The sequence below is a fragment of the Sabethes cyaneus genome, chromosome 2 (assembly GCF_943734655.1).
Source record: "Sabethes cyaneus chromosome 2, idSabCyanKW18_F2, whole genome shotgun sequence".
Taxonomy (NCBI): Eukaryota; Metazoa; Arthropoda; class Insecta; order Diptera; family Culicidae; genus Sabethes; species Sabethes cyaneus.
The window spans coordinates 183,418,183-183,436,247 of record NC_071354.1 but is presented as its reverse complement, the minus strand read 5'-3'; the positions used below and the strand labels follow the sequence as shown (position 1 = coordinate 183,436,247).

The 18,065-nt window shown below is 41.1% G+C and overlaps 3 protein-coding genes across 3 annotated transcripts in view; 1 reads left to right on the top strand and 2 right to left on the bottom strand.

The window, feature by feature from the left end:
- LOC128736427 (chitinase-3-like protein 1) overlaps positions 1-371 on the bottom strand; it is a 29,824-nt gene extending 29,453 nt beyond the window's left edge. The window contains exon 1 of the mRNA XM_053830908.1: positions 249-371. Within this exon, the coding sequence (XP_053686883.1) occupies positions 249-371 (123 nt within the window). The remainder of the gene's footprint in view (positions 1-248) is intronic.
- Positions 372-3,506: 3,135 nt separating this feature from the next.
- LOC128736426 (chitinase-3-like protein 1) lies at positions 3,507-5,174 on the bottom strand. Its single transcript, XM_053830907.1, has 4 exons — positions 5,108-5,174; positions 4,196-5,055; positions 4,008-4,130; positions 3,507-3,953 (listed from the first exon to the last, which is right to left on the bottom strand). Exons 1-4 carry the CDS (start codon positions 5,172-5,174, stop codon positions 3,507-3,509), a joined length of 1,497 nt encoding a protein of 498 aa, XP_053686882.1.
- A 6,129-nt stretch (positions 5,175-11,303) lies between these two features.
- Positions 11,304-13,278, top strand: LOC128736425 (acidic mammalian chitinase-like). Its single transcript, XM_053830906.1, has 6 exons — positions 11,304-11,370; positions 11,439-12,295; positions 12,350-12,472; positions 12,537-12,962; positions 13,007-13,078; positions 13,192-13,278. The coding sequence occupies exons 1-6, from the start codon at positions 11,304-11,306 to the stop codon at positions 13,276-13,278; spliced, it is 1,632 nt and encodes a 543-aa protein (XP_053686881.1).
- The last annotated feature ends 4,787 nt before the right edge of the window (positions 13,279-18,065 follow it).

Below are 18,065 nucleotides of genomic sequence, written 5' to 3'. Positions count from 1 at the left end.
CAACTCTTAGAAGATTTTCCGATCGATTGGTGTAAGAATATTGAAAATCGATCGAAAAACCGCAGAGCTATTAGCGCTCAAAACCTTTCATTTTTCGTGACGCTCGCATTTTTCGATTTTTTGGAATGACACCCTATCTTAAAACTTGCCGTAAGACGTAGTCCTACGTCAAAAGCCGTATTCAATCCAAAGGAGCCAAGGTGCCTCAGTATGTTTTGGGGGAAACGAAAATAACACCCAAAACATACTAAAGAAGGGAAAATTTCCCTCGCAGCATTAATGACCGCTTTCTCAAAATCGGTCACAATGACTGCGGGTTTCAAAACGACCTCATATTCCGAGGCAACATCCAAAAGCATTTCGAAAGCCATCGTGTATGCCTCTTGCGATTTTCTAAAGTGCTCAGTAAAAAATATACAACAGGCACCACGTGGCTTTGTCCACCATGCCCTACTGGCGCGTGGATGGTAAAAAGTTGGCTGAAGCTGTTCGGGGCCGTTTGAAACGTACCATCATCAAGGCAAAAATTGGCTCTTGTTAAAAGCTCCAATTTTTTTTAACAATAGGATTCGGATGCCGTCTACTTCAACGTTCTTCAGCAAGAACAACTCTCCAGAAAGCGTTTTCTGGAGGTTGTCCGGTACGACTATATCACCCGTTCATCTTTCGTCATTGCAGTGCATGCCCTGTAGATTATCATTTTCTGGGCCTGTTTACTGATCTGGTCTGTACAAGAGGGTCATTTCGCAGCCCCCCACAGAAACCACTTCTATTTAGGTGCATGCATTTTCCTAGGTTTACTGACTAGTATGGGTTATCCCTTAGTTGAGTCCAAACGAGCGATGGCGAGTAAGGGCAGCATATACCCAACAATAGGACACCACACGAACCGTTGCTTTTCAAGTGAACAAACTTTTCCTTTACCTCTCCATAGCATCTTACTACCATTCTTCCGTGAGCCCAGAAAAGTGATTTTGATACCGTACGAGAGCCGGGAGCTGAATATATTTGCGACATTTATCAAAGTAGTAACATTGTATACGTCCAATCTTCGATGTATATTTCAGAGTTATTTCTATGTGCATTTGGAAACAATTTAACAAAATCAAGAACACACACTAATGTTTTCCTATTACCTTGCAGAAATCAAAGATTTTGTTACCAATCGTTTCACCACGTTAAAGGAATTTTACCAATTCAATCCCATTTTATCAACAGCACATCTTTTCATTACACTTTCAATAAAACGTCAAATATGCGCATCCATACAGAATTAAATTATAACCGAACACTCCCACTGTAGCGCACTTTTCCAACACAGATATCAAATTCGCCTGGGTTTCATCGACTCGCCGTAAAGAATTCGCAATCTGTTGAAACAATAATGGATCATTTTTGATTTCAAAACTACGTCGGAACACAATGTTTGACTCCTGCTCATTAAACCATAACTATAACTCTGCACATAAGAACACTTGATTTGGAGAAAATATCTGGTTGGAATTTTTTTATCAAATTTTTTTAGTCAAATGCGTCTCGTGTATAATTTACTGAATGATTAATAGACCACTATAATTCGGAACGGCTCGTATCTCAAACGTTCAGGTGGGACAGAAATAATATTGACCACTCACCTTTAAACAATTGCCCTAGTTAAAACGAAACGAACGACACGGCGAGATGAGCTAAGAACTAACTTGTTCAAGTACTGTAACCTTTTTGAGGCACAGAAGCCTAGTGCTTTTTGCTGCACAAGGTCAGAAACAATAAGCGTTGTATGTGCTGAATAAAGCCTATTGTGTTTCTTTACAGTAGCCGAGCTGTAGCATTGTGATACAAAGTGTGCTGGTTTTTATAAAACGTGATCACAGATGTGCTTCACAGTAACGGTCAGTGTGAAAACCGTAATAAAATTTTAATAAAATACAGATTTGGTCACCACCAAGATGAATTTAGGGGTGACAAAAATGGTACAGTTGGATTTCGAATTTGGCATGGTTCGATTTTGGCATGCCTCGATTTTGGCAACAAAAGTATTCGTTTTTGGCAACACAAGATATATCACTTCCAAAAATATGCTTAAATATCAATCAGTTTTCGCATACATGCTTTAAATGACGAAAAAATGATGTCCTTCCTGAGTACGTTCATGAAAAAAAGTTATGTGGTTTCGAACAATAATATCTTTATTGCCGTAGGACTACGTCTTACCGCAGGGTGTTCATAACTTATTTGCACCGGACGGATAGCTCTTGTCGGACTTTTTCAACATAAAATGGTTGCAATCGTTGATTAATGATATTTGGTCAACTTCTAAAGCATTTACATTAAATTTTTTCATATCGAAAAAGGGTCTCGATTTTGGCACGGTTTCGATTTTGGCAACGAAGGCGACACGCATTTGTTGCCAAATTCGAAGTCCTACTGTAATGGAAAACTCTAAATAAAAGCCGAAAAAATAAGTTCTGAATCGTGGAAAGTTTTCAAAATACTTTTTCCTTAGTTGTCAATTTTTAATCTTCCAGTGATATAGATTTGCGATAGTTTATTTTAACGAAGGACTACGTCTTTGATATATTGGGGTGCACTTTAGAAAAACTAGAAGGGAACATGTAACGAAAAGTGGTTATAGTTTGCACGCTTATAACTCAGTCATCTCTCAATAGATTCTAGAGATATTGGTATTAATCGATTAGAAATTTTTCTAAGAATCCATTACAATAGAGCAAATCAGACGTTTCTCTAACAAACTTTGAAATAATTGCAAAATGTTAGGTATTATCTAGCTAAAAATTCATGCTTTGTGATTGGTCGGAGCTAGCAGTGCTGATTTGCTGTAACGTTAATGATGTTTCCATACCATAACCCGTACGGTAGTATACAACTACTTTACGCTCATTCCAGCTTTTCGGTTTTCGTTACATTTTTCCTTTATTTTAATGAAAAAAAAAGTGACAAAGCCCAACTCGTCCCAACAGGTCGAAGATTCATAACGACATTCAGAATTATACTAATTTGATATCTGTGCTTGGGAAGAACAACACTAGAACGCCAAAACAACACAAGCTGACAAGGTCCTCTCGTCCTATCGAAATTGCTTAGGACCGCTATAAACTTAGACCAATTTATGTCTGTGTTAGGGAAGTGCGCCAGAAAAAGTGATAAGTCTCCTCAACCCAGTAAGATTTCTTATCGGAGGACCGGACCGCGATGAACCTAGTCCAATTTGATGTCCTGAAAGTGAACAGTTATAAAAATATGAGCGACCAACTCTATCTTTCGCCCGGTTGTATCCATATACTGAAGGAATTTATTCAAAACTGATGTCTTATATGAAAAAGGGGTTGACGTGGGTTGGTGAAGGTTGGGCATTAAATTTGTTGCTTTTCAATTCAGGGATGGCTCGAGTAACCATAGATGTTTTATTTGATCATATTTGATGAATTCGTAGCTGTTTTATTTGATCATACATTAATGAGTTCTAATATCAGTTGTACAGCTTTCTTCTAATCGTTGCTTTTTATTCTATACTGAACGTCTTTAGCCCAATTGCAGGCCAATATTGTGGTGTCAAAGCAAAGCCCAGAAGGGCACTGGAAATCATAACGTACAGACCCGTCGCAGTAATAGAATTTGGCACAATCCACAGGATCTCGGAAAAATCCAGTTTCAGAACAGATGAATTCCAAACCAGCTGTAGTAGACTTTACGGTTGTAGTAGACGTGCTGTCAGTAGTCACCGAGCTTACAGTACTGCTACTAACAATTGTGGTTTCTTTGCTTGGAGTCGTTTCACTAGTAGAAGAAACACTGGTTGTTGTTTGACCATCATCCAAACCACTTTGAAGGGTTTTCAACAATTCATACTTGTTACCGCACCTTCCATTAAAATCGTCGGTTTCGATTGACCAGATCATGGCCCCTGCTAATCCGTATTGATTTGCTAGATCACACTAAAAATAAGGTGAAAGTTCAATTCGACTTATAACTTAGCACACAAATTTTACCTTCAATAATAAGCTCTCAGCATCATCAAATCCAACCCACTGATTCCCGCTATATGCGTAAGGTACTTGTTGATCATCATCCCACGCAAGGTGCCATTTATCAGTCAACAATTTCTCGCAAATCTAAAATGCACGATGCAGATGACTCTTTGTTCGGTATCCTGTATCCCATTATTACCGCACATTACCTCATTATAACCCAAAAACCCTGCCTCATTGCTATAGGGCCCACCTTGACCTGGTCCACTGGCAGAAGCACCGATGTAGTTTTCATTGGTCGATCGCAGCGTAAATGTACGGCCATAGAATGCAACGCCAAGGTTTAACTTCTCCGCTGGAGCACCAGCTTGTAGCCAAAAACTGATACAACTTTCGACGTTAAGCTCTCGATGAGTAACAGTGACGTCATTGGGTCCGGCAATTAGCGGTGCATGATGTCCTGTTGTTGCTTCCCACGGACCGTGAAGGTCGTAGGTCATCAAATTAATAAAATCCAAGTATTTCGATATCTCTGGAATGTTGTACGAAATAGAAGCGGAAGTTTCTGCTGCTGCCACTGCTGCCGTAAGCAGCAAACCATGCTTGGACAATTCCTTCCGAAGGTCTGAAAGTAGGTGAACGAAATTTTCTCGATCTACAGTAGGATCACCGTCCCGCTGTGCGGGATATTCCCAGTCAACGTCAAGACCATCAAACTCATGACGAATACAAAACTCTGCAGCATCCTTTGCGAAGCGAGCTCTAAAAATGCCATTTTGTGCCACGTCGGAAAAAGTTTCCGAACCTTCGTTCCAACCACCGACAGCCACCAGTGTCTTCAAATTGGTATTAATTTTCTTCAAGTTGTTAAATTTTTTCATCGTTGCCAAACCCCAGTTGTCCTCCAGGTCTAACCAGGGGTCCAGCACACGAATCGTTCCGTTTGCATTGACACCAACGAATGAGTAAATCAAATGAGTACACAAAAACGGATCTATTTTGTCAACTGTGAACTGGCCATTTCCGTGTCGGTAACTTGCCCAGGATCCGTAGTAGCAAACAACATTTTCTACAAATAAGGAAGTTAAAGTTCTGTACACTTTGCTTTACACACAACTCACTTTCCGCTTGCATCAATGGCACTACGAGTGTGATTAACCACAATCCGATGAATAAACACACAGTCATTGTTCAATCTGAAGTGGCTGCACGATAATATTAGGCGTAGTTTTGTTAGCAAAGCTCTTTTGGATCAGTTTTCCGAGAAATCTATCGACCAACTAGCCTTAATCGATTGTCTTCCTGCTTTTATATAAAGCACGTCTCAGTATTGGATGCTCCAGCGAATGGATTTGGTGCATCGAAGCTGCCAGAACCGCTATCACGTACATGGCGATATCGTTTGTGGAGACAAACTGGCAAAGATCATTGTCAGCTTAATTTTCCCCGGCAGTTTTTGAAACTAATGCATAACGTGTTGAAAAAAATAACCATCAACCGGAAGTGATCACATCTTGTACCGGATTACTTAGCCAAACTATCCATCATACTAATAGTCGACTAATACCTACTTATAATAGTGAAGCAGATAACGTGGTTCCAATATTGTTGGAGTATTATCATCGCCAACGATGAACGATCCTATATTCAAAAACTTACGTAGAAGCGACCAAGTAGTACACACTCAGGTTCTTGAGAATGATAGCGCAATTCTCTGAGATAGCAGTCTAAGCCGACACACAGTTTATATCTTATGCTAGCGTATTTTCACTTAAAAAACAATAGTTTGTGATTGTTTTTTTATAGTTTGAATAAATTTAAAATTCATTCGGGCGATTGTATCACTGACTTTTTTGACGTAGGACTACGTCTTACGGCAAGTTTTAAGATAGGGTGTCATTCCAAAAAATCGAAAAATGCGAGCATCACGAAAAATGATAGGTTTTGAGCGCTAGTAGCTCAGCGGTTTTCCGATCGATTTTCAATATTCTTACACCAATTGATCGGAAAATGTTCTAAGAATTGATCCAAATCAAGAAAAGTATGGATTCTTGATGTTGAACTATTGAAAAATTGAAAATAATGAACTTATGTTTTACCAGAATTCTTGCTTCGTAATTGGTTGTTGGAAATGACGTCATCAAAGTAGAAACGCGTTTTCACGCTTCGGCTTATAATTCAGTCAATTTTCAACAGATTTCCAAGATATTTACACCAATTGATCGGAAAATCGATTTGGTAAATATTGAAAATACAGAAAACTATTGATTTTCAATGCGCGTCATTGCACGGATGACAGAAATATATACGATAGAAGCTATGGGTTAAGCTTCCTTATGATTGTATTTAATTTACGCCCTATAGAATCCGATCGAAAATTGTTGAGCAGATGCTGAGCGTGTCTTGGAGATGGAGCACTCGTTTCGCTGCCGTGAAGGAATATCTGGCTGCTGAAGTTCCGGAATTGGCAGGAAATATGCTCCTCGCAACAACGAAGAGTTGAACCACTGCTCAGAGAAGTGTCTTTCCGAACATCCAAGCTGTTTTGTTGCTGCCCAAGAAGATGGAAAAGAAGGCTTCAATGTCCAACATATCACGTTGACAAAATATTCTTTTAAGGACAAAACATAATGTTTAAGAAAATTTGAGGATGACTGATTTTAATTCTATTTAATTTAGACTGATTCTTATTGTTCGCTTCTTATCAAATAGTATTAACCGATCACCTCTCGCGCTTCTGTTCGCTTGTTGCTGCTGGTTAAGAAGTTGGTCGTCTCGGAATGTAAGTAGCAGCCAACAAATATACCAGCTCCAAGTAAATGTGTTCGGTCAAGCGTCAAAATGAATGAAACCATGGGTTTAATGAAATGAAAGAGTTTTAGTAATATCTTTTACATCTTCATATAAGAATTTGTTCGTTCTTCAAAGAACGGTTTCGGTAATTGGTGAAACCTAGGAAACTTGGAACTTAGGGCTTTTCACTCGGTTTTCTTTAGCAACACAAATTTATCCATCATTAATGCTATAGTAATAATACGTAGCGAAATTTTTCTTTGGCAGCAAAAGGCGAACGGCTCACTGGTAACTTTGCTCTTTTGTTCAGACTGAAATTGAAATGCTCCATTTTGTTTAACGTAGATGATAGAATGAAGGACCATGTGAAATAAGTGTGACCGATTCTTGTCGCTTGCTCTGGTACATAACACGTGGGAAGCCGGCGAAGAGCATTATTCAAACGCTAGCTGAGCTACTGCCAACATCGTTTGCCAGAGCAAACGAAAGTCGGTCGTGTTCATCGGCTACTGAGCGTGTGTTGGAGCTGGAGCACTCATTTCGCTGCCGTGATGGAATATCTGGCTGCTGAAGTTCTGGAATTGGCAGGAAATATGCTGCTCGCGACAACAGAACGACCACAAGCATCCCACGTCACTTGCAGCTGGCCTCTTGGAGTGGTATTTCATCGTGATTCAGGACCATACACGAACGGCTTCGTTGATCGCATAGCTGATGAGGCTTTCCGGCTGGTCCGTTGCAACGGACCTGGTTAGCGGTTATCGGTACTCCAATTTACCGAACAGAGAATTACGTTAAGTGCGTTAGTGCAAGTTTATTGCAAGCTGGAGTTATGATAATCAAACAATCGGTTCTTTTAAGGGCCACACGATTGAAGAGTTTATTATATTTTCTTGCCCAGTTAATACCATAATAACACAGTTGAGTTGAACTTTTCGCCGTTGCGGACGACCAACAAATGGAGACATTTTCTGCCACTTCCAAAACGTCTGCAACTTGTACATGCTTTATTATCAGTGTTCTTCTTTCGTAAACTGCAGAAAAGTTTTGCGCAAATTTTTCAGCTTTTTGAAAACTCGCGCGTACCGTCTACCGATGACCAGAGGAAAAGCACTATTCAACGTAGAAACAGATTAAAAAAATTTATTTACTGTTTGGTTTCGTTTTAATAAAATTGATTCAATCAATTCATGGATATAACTCCAAAATCGGTTGAGGATTGAATGTATACACTGTTACTACTTTGATAAACGTTGCGTATGTAAATTGTATACATGAAGAATCGTAGTATTACATACATGGATTCATCCTGCTATCGCTACAAAGAGACTTACGTGCGTAGGTAACGTAGGAACCTATGCAGTCGTGTCTTGTGCACAACCCCTCTGATTTTTTGTTTAGATTATAGTCACTTTAACCAGCTTTGGGCATTCGTGACTTCTGCGGGGTTGTGATTTGAACCCGGGTCCTCAGCGTGAGAGGTGTGAATGCTAACCACTTCGCCGGGACTGACCCCTATCACTGTAAAAATATAAAGAACCGAAGTCACATGTTTTGTCTGATATTGAACCTATTTATATAACAAGGTATTTATAAAAATTGTTAGTCAAAATAGTCCAAAGGTTTCGTAATTTAATCACTAATGAGTTACGAGCGTTGTAGCACCGTAACTACTAAAGATACAGCAAAACTTTGTTCAGAAAAATTGTAGACTAGAACTAGTTCTACAAATGTCCCATATATGACATTGTCATATTTGGCTCGGCTGAGACGGTACTGTCAAATGAACCAAAATTGAGTCAAAGTGATCGAACCATCCCTGCTAACAATACTCACCTAACATTACTCATCATGAAAACTAAGCATTACGTAACAGATCAAAACAAACAACCGACCGATGAATTATAAAGTCACATTGAGTCTGGCCACATGATGCATTCATTCACAAGTGCACATAAAGTGCTGACTTGTCCTTTTGATGTTCAGTCGCGACTAGCGAGGATTCCAATTACATTCACTGAGGATGGTTAATTAGCAGTTTAGCAAGTGCCAAATGGTCAAATGTGAGTCAATAGGAAGGGGGGAGATGGTGGTCCACTAGGGAAGGATATATGGAAAACAGGCTCTGTTTGTCCTTCGTTGCAAGTATTTTCGGAGAGCAAACAGATGCATAAATACCTGCGGGACAAGAAACATGAGTATGAACGTATGACCAGCCATAATTGTACAAATGTACCGAAAAGGATTTGAATGTGATATTATTCAGCGGCTGAAGAACAGCAAAGCAGCGGGAAAGGGTGGCATTCAAGCGGGACTTATTAAAATGGACCCGGACAAGTTGATCAGTTTGCATCAATTGATTGTCAATATTTCAGATACGGAACGACTACGGGAAGAGTGGAAAGACGGAGCTATTAGACCAATCTACAAGAAGGCGATAAGCTTCCATACACCGGAAAGTTGTCAGGCCGGTTTAATGGAGAGTCGGTCTACAACGGACCAAATCATCACCCTGCCCTGCGGCAGATCCTCCAGAAATGCCGCGAATTCCGAGTCCCCACGCATCACCTGTTCATTGATTTCAAAGCCGTATATGATAGTGTAAACCGGCAAGAGGTATGTAAGCTTCCATAGATTTATCATGGCTACGATGGAAAAGATGCAGTGCACAGTGCTGTGTGAGAATCTCGGGTGGATTGTCAGACCCATTCGAAATCTCGCAGACGACTTCGACAAGGAGATGGTCTTTCCTGCCTGCTATTCAATATTGCGTTTGAATGTATTATAAGACGAGCAGCGATCGAAAGGCGGGGCACGAGCACGATTTTTAATACCGACGACGTGGATGCTGTCGGCAGAACATTTGAAACGGTGGAAGATCAGAAAACCAAACTAAAACGCTAAGCAGAGAAGGTTGGGTTGAAGATAAATACGTCTAAAACGAAATATATGCTGGACGGGCGGGACCTTAGGTAGTACTGTAATAATCGAGGGGATGAGTTTGAGGTACCGGGCAAGTTCGTATACATTGACTTACCGACAACAATACCAGCTGTGGGATTAAAAGGCGTATTATCAGCGAAAGTCGTGCTTGCTTATGGACTTCATAAACACTTGGGGTCGAATAAGCGGTGAAACCAGTAGTCAGAAAGTGGTTAAAGCTAGACGAACGCGTTGGGCCGGACATCTTGCTAGAATGCCGGACAACTATCCTGCAAAAATGGTTTTCTCATCGTATCCGGAAGGAACAATACAAAGAGGGGCACAGCGACCGAGGTGGCAAGATCAGGTGGAGTGAAATCTGGTGAACATTGGGTCCCCGCGAAACAGGAGGTCATCTGGCATGGACTGAATTAGCTAGAGGAATAACGTTATGTAGGCCTTGTTATAAGACCTAAGACCGACTAAGTAAGTAAGTGATATTATTTATTATTTTAACAATACACACCGATTTAAACTAAAACATGGGTTTTGACGTCTTTGCGATAAAACTTGTGGATATAAAACTAATTATAAATGTGCAATGAATTTATTTTCAAACTTCATTTTTAGTGAAAGAAAAATGTTATAGCAGCTTGGGTTTTTTTGCTTACACAAATGAAAACATTCAATTTCATTCATTTCAATTGTATTCTTCACGGCTAAAAAGATTGCAATTTGCAAATAAGGAGAGTAAGGGGAAAAGAAATTGATTATACTCGCTATGCATCCTTAGTGACATGCGATTGAATTGAACAATTGCCAAAATGGGCAAGCTTGTCGCATCTATGTCCACACAGCATTGGTAAACTTTCATCCAAGGCTGTAGCGAAACCACATGAAACAATTAATGAATGGTAACGATTATTTTAGCGCCTCCGGATCGAACGTTTCAAACAGCGGACAAGCCTTTCTCCAATGTCGAAAGGTATGGCAATCGTTTAGAAAGTTAACTTCTGACTCGAGTTGTTCACCGTCTGGCATTTTATATCACATTGATCTGTCCATTTAGATTGGAAAAGGTAAATCTGTACTGGATGACGTAAATGAAAATAAACTAAGCAATAGGATGTACAATTCTGAAATATTCCCCACTCTGGTCCACTTTGGTCAAGTAATAAAGTTTTAATTTTCCAGATTCCATTACTTTGTCTTCTCATAGTCAATTTTCAAGGAGACGCATGGAAGAAATTTGAGACAGCCAAAGATGCTTTCCGGGTTTCTGCATTCTCTGTGTTAATTGCTTTCTTTGCAAATTGGACTGAATTCTATTTTATGTTATTCCAATTTGTACAGCATATTTCAATGTAATATTTATTGGATAATGATTGAGTAAGGTCCGATAACTCCTGTAGGCGCATTTTTGCCAAATTTTTACAAGCTGCGTTTGCGAAATATGGTTTCGCATGCTTGTTTTAGAGGCAAAAAAATTTGCGGCTTTTTTCACTCACAATTTGCGTGAGCATTTTCGGTATAAAAGCAGGCAAATTTGGGAAGCGAAAGTAAATAGGTGTCCAGCATCTGTCGCATACAAATTCTAACGAAATGACTAAATTAGGCGTTGTTTTAATCATCTACATTGTGCTGATCAAGGAAACTGTTTGGTCTGGAAGTATATCTTCTGCATCCGGTAGACCACGTTCTGCTATATATCATCCGATTTTATTTCTTCTTTCCCAGAAAATGTGGTTTGCTATTTCGGTAGTTGGGCCAATTATCGGGCCGGATTGGGAAAGTTCACCGTGAACGACATTGACCCAACTCTATGCACGCATCTAAATTACGCATTCTTCGGCCTCAACATAGATGGCACGGTGGCAATTTTGGACAGCTGGCTAGATCTGCCGTCGGGGCTAAATTTCATTCAGCAATTCAATAATCTAAAGCAGAAAAATCCGGGCTTGAAAACGTTGGCTGCTATCGGGGGTTGGAATTTGGGTTCGACTCAATTTTCGACTGTTGCTAAAAGTGCCACGCTGAGAAGCAAATTTGCAGTGCAAGCTCGACAGTTCTGCCAAACGTATGGATTCGATGGGATCGACATAGACTGGGAATATCCGGCTCAGCGCGAGGGCTCGGATGCATCGGTTGATAAAGCCAATTTTGTTTTAATGCTTGGAGAACTGAACACCGAGCTTAAAAAGTTTGGTCTTTTACTAACTGTCGCTGTGGCAGCCTCCGCTAGTTCTGCCTCTATTTCGTACGATATTCCTGGCGTATCGGAAAATGTCGATTACATTAATTTGATGGAGTATGATTTCCATGGTTCTTATGATGGCGTAACTGGAGAAAATGCTCCTCTTACTGCTGGACCAGCTGATGTGACTCCGCAACAAAAAGAACTCAATGTGATGAACAGCGTTGAGTATTGGTTATCCGAAGGAGCGCCAGCTTCGAAGCTAAATCTTGGAATGCCGTTGTATGGTAGAACTTTCACGTTAACTAATGCAAATGTTAACGGGGTGGGTAAACCAACCTCCGGTGCCGGACAAGCAGGTCCGTACACAGCAGAAGCAGGATTTTTGGGCTATAATGAGGTAAGTGCCGCCAATAACATTAGAAACAATTATTAAAAGAAAATCATAACACAGATTTGTGAAAAACTGTCGGCCGGTGGTTGGACTCAAGTTTGGTACGACGCACAGAAGGTTCCGTACGCCTACAGCGGTAATCAATGGATTGGATATGACAACGACAAAAGCTTTTTGGCCAAGGTAAGAACGCGTTGGGTTTGCAATCACTGAGTCAAACAATAAAAAATTCTTCAAACATTTCCAGTGTGACGTGGTGAACTCTTATGGTTTAGCTGGCGGCATGCTTTGGTCAATTGAAACTGATGATTTTCTAGGAAAATGTGGTCGAAAGTTCGAGCTGACTGCAACCCTGAAAGATTGTTTAGCGTCCACTTCGACTGCAACAACTGCAAAACCCTCTACAACAACGGCAACTACCACCAAAACAACAACCAAAACATCAACTACGACTGCTAAAACTCCTACAACGGTAACAACCACTAAGGCTTCTGCTACGACGACAAAATCATCTAGCACAGGACCGTTTGTTTGCACAACAACAGGATACTTCAGAGATCCCGTTGACTGTAGCAAATATTACTACTGCTCTGGAACAACTCAATACGCTTTCTCGTGCCCCGCTGGTTTGTACTTTTCACCTCCAATATTAGCTTGTGACTGGCCGGCCAATGTGAAATGCCCTTGATTATTTAACTTGCAATTTTCCTATTCAAGTTTATGGAAATCAATAAACCATATCTGCATCACTATCTGTTTAGTCTTATGTTCTACTATGAGATCATCCAGGTAGGTTGAGTGTCAAAATCAAATCTAAGAATATTATGCGTATGATTTTTGATTTTTTATTACATCCAAATCTAAATTTCACGTTTGCATGTAATCCTTCTCGTCGCTTACAGTTGCGCCTTTCCTCTTTACAAGCTCAGTCGCCTTCGCCTCAGCGTATTCCGAAAGTACCTACTTCTTCTGACCAGGGATGGTCTTGAACCGATCAAATCTGTTCGTCTGCCGGATATTATCGGAAGAACGTCTGTAGCGCTGGCTGAACAGACTAGAGCGCGAAGCAGAGAAGTTGGGTTAAAAATAAATACGTCCAAAACAAAATACCTACATGCTGGCTGGCGGAACCAACGTCGACCGGCGCTTCATTCCCTGTCATGAGAATATTGGAAAATTGGACCCCTAATTGAAAGGCCCGGTGGGCCCTTCGACACCCAGTCCGCTCCTGGGACGAGGGAGGGGATCTAATCACAAACGAGCGCGAGGTTGTCGACAGGTGGAAGCAGTATTTCGATGAGCACCTCAACGGCGATCTAGCAGCGGGAGACGCAGTGGAAGTTAACCTCGGAGTGCCTCAAACGACAACAGCATGCTGGCTCCCGATCTCGAAGAGATCCGGCGAAAAATTCGTCAGCTGAAGAATAATAGAGCCACCGGAGAGGACCGACTTCCGGCAGAGCTCTACAAAAATGGCCAAGAACCGCTAGTAACGGCACTTCATTGGACAATTTCTAGGATTTGGGAGGAGGAGAAACTACCAGAGAAGTGGATGGAAGGCGTACCCGAGCAAATTGAAAACAAAATTTGATACCTTGATATGACGGATTTTGATTACTCAGTGTGATTGATTTCATTTTGATCGACTTAGCGGTTAAAATATCAAAATTGATACCAAAATTTTCACACCGTGAAATTAAATTGAATATTACTTTTGCTATCGAAAATATCAAACGGAATACTAATCTTGCTGTTACATAATAGTAATGGGAAAGCTGAATTAGTTGTCATTTTGCTATCATATCCTCATCATATTGCTATCATCATATAATTTGAATTGATCATTTTACTAGAAAACAATTTATGTGAAAAAAGACTAATTCAAATATTGTAGGTTTGTTTACATCATAAATAGAATGTGTCAACACAATTTCTTTCAATAAAAATGAAAACAAAATTAAAGCAAAGTCTGATACATCATAAGTGCCATTTGGTTTCGGTAACAAAACATGATTTCTAGTTGATATCAACAGCAGAATATGTAATAACTTTGATATAATGTTGTTGTCAAACCTTGCTCGGGTAGTCTGTCCCATCTACAAAAACTACAAGGTATACAGTCCTAAGGGTTGTACGAAAAGGTGACGTAGTACTGAAAATACGTGGACGACGGTTCATAAGTACAACGCCTGCAACCTTTGAGACATAGAGATTTCTTTTAACAATCACTTGTGTGCATCATAAAGGTTGAAATGCCAATGAATGACCAATATCTGTTTTATTTGTATGAGAGTCCTTATCCTCTTGCCACAGGGTGGTCTCAAACCATCATAAAATAAATAAATTCAAAATAAATGCATGCCTCCAAAAATCCCCACATGTCAAATGATTAGTTCTCGAGTTATGAAGAAACTTGTAATTCATTTGTATGGGATCTCCCCTTCTTAAAGAAACAAAGGTTCGAATTCACCAAAGAAACGGGCTTCGTAACGAAAGTCACGATCTTCAGCAAGAGTACCCAACTCCTAGCCATCGACCGACGACCATCACCAGCTTCCGTCACAAACTTTTCCTTATAGATTTTTTTAAATTTTGTTTTCTTTCATAAGTCCATAGAATATGCCCGTGTAAAAAAATTCATTAAATGAACGTTTATTTAATCACTAATAAGATACTAGCATTGTAGCATCGTAATTACAAAAGATACAGTAATACTTTATTCAGCAAAATTATAGATAATTAGCTATTCTACAAAAGCCCCATATATAACTTTGTTATATTTATCCCTGATAAGGCGGTACTGTCAAATGAATCAAATTTGAGTCAAAGTGATTGTTAGATTCGGGTGTGTACGTCTATAGGGTGCGTAACGATTTTTTGCAGTAAATGACATGTTGGAGAAAAATAAATGCTTAATGCGAAAAATGTAGATTCAGGCATAGACAGCTTTATGTTGTAATTGGTTAAACAACGCACTCGACTAGAGATTGAGAGCTGTGAGTTCGACTCTCACCTTCGATAAGTCTATATTTTTGGCCTAAGTTCAAGAACTTTTCAGTTTACCTGAATCTACATTTTCCGCGCATTTGTTCATCCCCAACAGAAAAAGTTGTTACGTCGTTAAAAAAAGTAAAAAGGAAAGTATAGTAAATGACATGTTTTAGAAAATTACTTTCCATTGACTCTTGATAGATGCTTCCGGAAACTATCGAATGCACGTTTTACCATGTTACGATTTACAGACGTCATCAACGTCAACGTCAGACGTCGATCAAGGCTTAGCTTTGAGCGACCTAAGCGAGGCGTCCTATTGGTATCTCACTCGAAGACACCCCATGCAAAATAATCCAAAGACTGGACTGCTAGGGGGCCCAATTTCCTTCCCCCAAAACTTCGGAACATTTTCAGCAAGCCATTTTTGTGTTTTGTTGGCATTATGAGCAGGTGTTCCATCTTGTTGGAAGATGAAATGACCGCCAGCAGCAACCTCTTTTATCCACGGGACAACGACATCCTTCATATCCTTCAGGTATACATCGGCTGTTACCTTGAGTCCTTGCTCAAAGAAATACGGAGACTACGCCTAGAACCATCAGGGTCGGCAGCTTTGTTGACATGACGATAGGAACCTGGTGCAAGCCATCTGTCATTCTTACGATTCACGTTTTCATCCTAAAGTTTTTTCATCAGAGAAAAAGATGACAGAATCATTATGATGAGGATGCTTCATCCAACTCAGAAGACTCCAATTGCCGTGATTTGGTCGCAGCATTCATAAATTGACCTCTGCGTAGCGCATATGAGTTATAACCAAGGTTTTTGGCCATTACTCACCGGATTGCGAAGGTGGAAGCAGCACTACGATGAACACCTGAATGGCGTGCAGGCGGAAGACCATGATAGCGGAGGAAGTGACCACATTGGTGCAGCAAGCGACGAAGATGTGCCACCCCCATCGATAAGGGAAGTTAAAGAAGCCATCCAGCGGCTGAAGAACAACAAAGCAGCGGGAAAGGATGGCATTGGAGCGGAACTTATTAAAATGGGCCCGGACAAGTTGGCCGGCTGTCTGCATCAATTGATTGTCAAGATTTGGGATACGGAACGACTACCGGAGGAGTGGAAAGACGGGGTTATCTGCCCTATCTACAAGAAAGGTGATAAGCTGGATTGTGAGAACTACCGAGCCATCACTATCCTGAATGCCGCCTACAAAGTGCTGTCCCAAGTCCTCTTTCATCGACTATCGCCAATAGCCAATAGATTTGTGGGAAGTTACCAGGCCGGCTTCATGGAGGGTCGGTCTACAACAGACCAAATCTTCACCCTGCGGCAGATCCTCCAGAAGTGCCGCGAATTCCGAGTCCCCACGCACCACCTGTTCATCGATTTCAAAGCCGCATATGATAGCGTAAACCGACAAGAGCTATGGAAAATTTTGGACGAAAACGGCTTTCCGGGTAAGCTTACTAGACTTATCATGGCTACGATGGATGGGAGCTGTGTGAGAATCTCGGGTGGATTGTCGGACCCATTCGAATCTCGCAGGGGACTTCGACAAGGAGATGGTCTTTCCTGCCTGCTATTCAACATTGCGCTTGAAGCTGTTATAAGGCGAGCGGCGATCGAAATGCGGGGCACGATTTTCAACAAATCCAGTCAATTTATCTGCTTTGCTGACGACGTGGATGCTGTCGGCAGAACATTTGAGGCGGTGGAAGATCAGTACACCAGACTGAAACGCGAAGCAGAGAAGATTGGATTGCAGATAAATACGTCTAAAACGAAGTATATGCTGGCGGGCGGGACCGAGCGCGACAGGGCTCGCTTGGGCAGCACCGTGGTAATCGACGGGGATGAGTTCGAGGTAGTCGACGAGTTCGTATACCTTGGCTCGCTGGCAACAGAGGACAACAATACCAGCCGTGAGATTAAAAGACGTATTATCAGCGGAAGTCGGGCCTACTACGGACTCCACAAACACTTGCGGTCGAACAATCTGAGCCCCCGTACAAAGTGCACACTGTACAAAACGCTAATTAGACCGGTTGTCCTCTACGGGCACGAAACGTGGACATTGCTAGAAGAGGACCTACGAGCACTCGGAGTTTTCGAACGGCGGGTGCTAAGAACCATCTTTGGCGGAGTGCAAGAGAACGGTGTATGGAGGCGAAGAATGAACCACGAGCTCGCGCGTCTCTACGGCGAACCAAGTATTCAGAAAGTGGTTAAAGCTGGACGGATACGTTGGGCAGGACATGTTGCTAGCATGCCGGACAACTATTCTGCAAAAATGGTTTTCGCATCAAATCCGGTAGGAACAAGACGAAGAGGGGCACAGCGAGCGAGGTGGCAAGACCAGGTGGAGCGAGATCTGGCGAGCACTGGGTGCCCGCGGAACTGGAGATCAGTTGCCATGGACCGAAACAGATGGAGAAATTATACTGCGCAGGCCTTGTCATAAGACGTTAGGCCAATTAAGTAAGTAAGTCACCGGATTGCGAAGACCGAACACCCGATTTCCCGAGCCATGGACCTCATTAACCTCGCTGGATTCTTTTGACGTAGGACTACGTCTTTGTTTACTATACTGGGACTGGGTGACAATTTGTGAAAACGAAAATAGAAGTGTAACGTTTGAATGAAAGATTTCAAATGATAATAACTACTAAACTACTGAACGAAATTGAACAGTTTATATGTCGTTGGATAGATAAAATGATCAGCAATATTATAGAAGGGCGTAAGAGGGGGGCTCCTATACAAATGAAACACA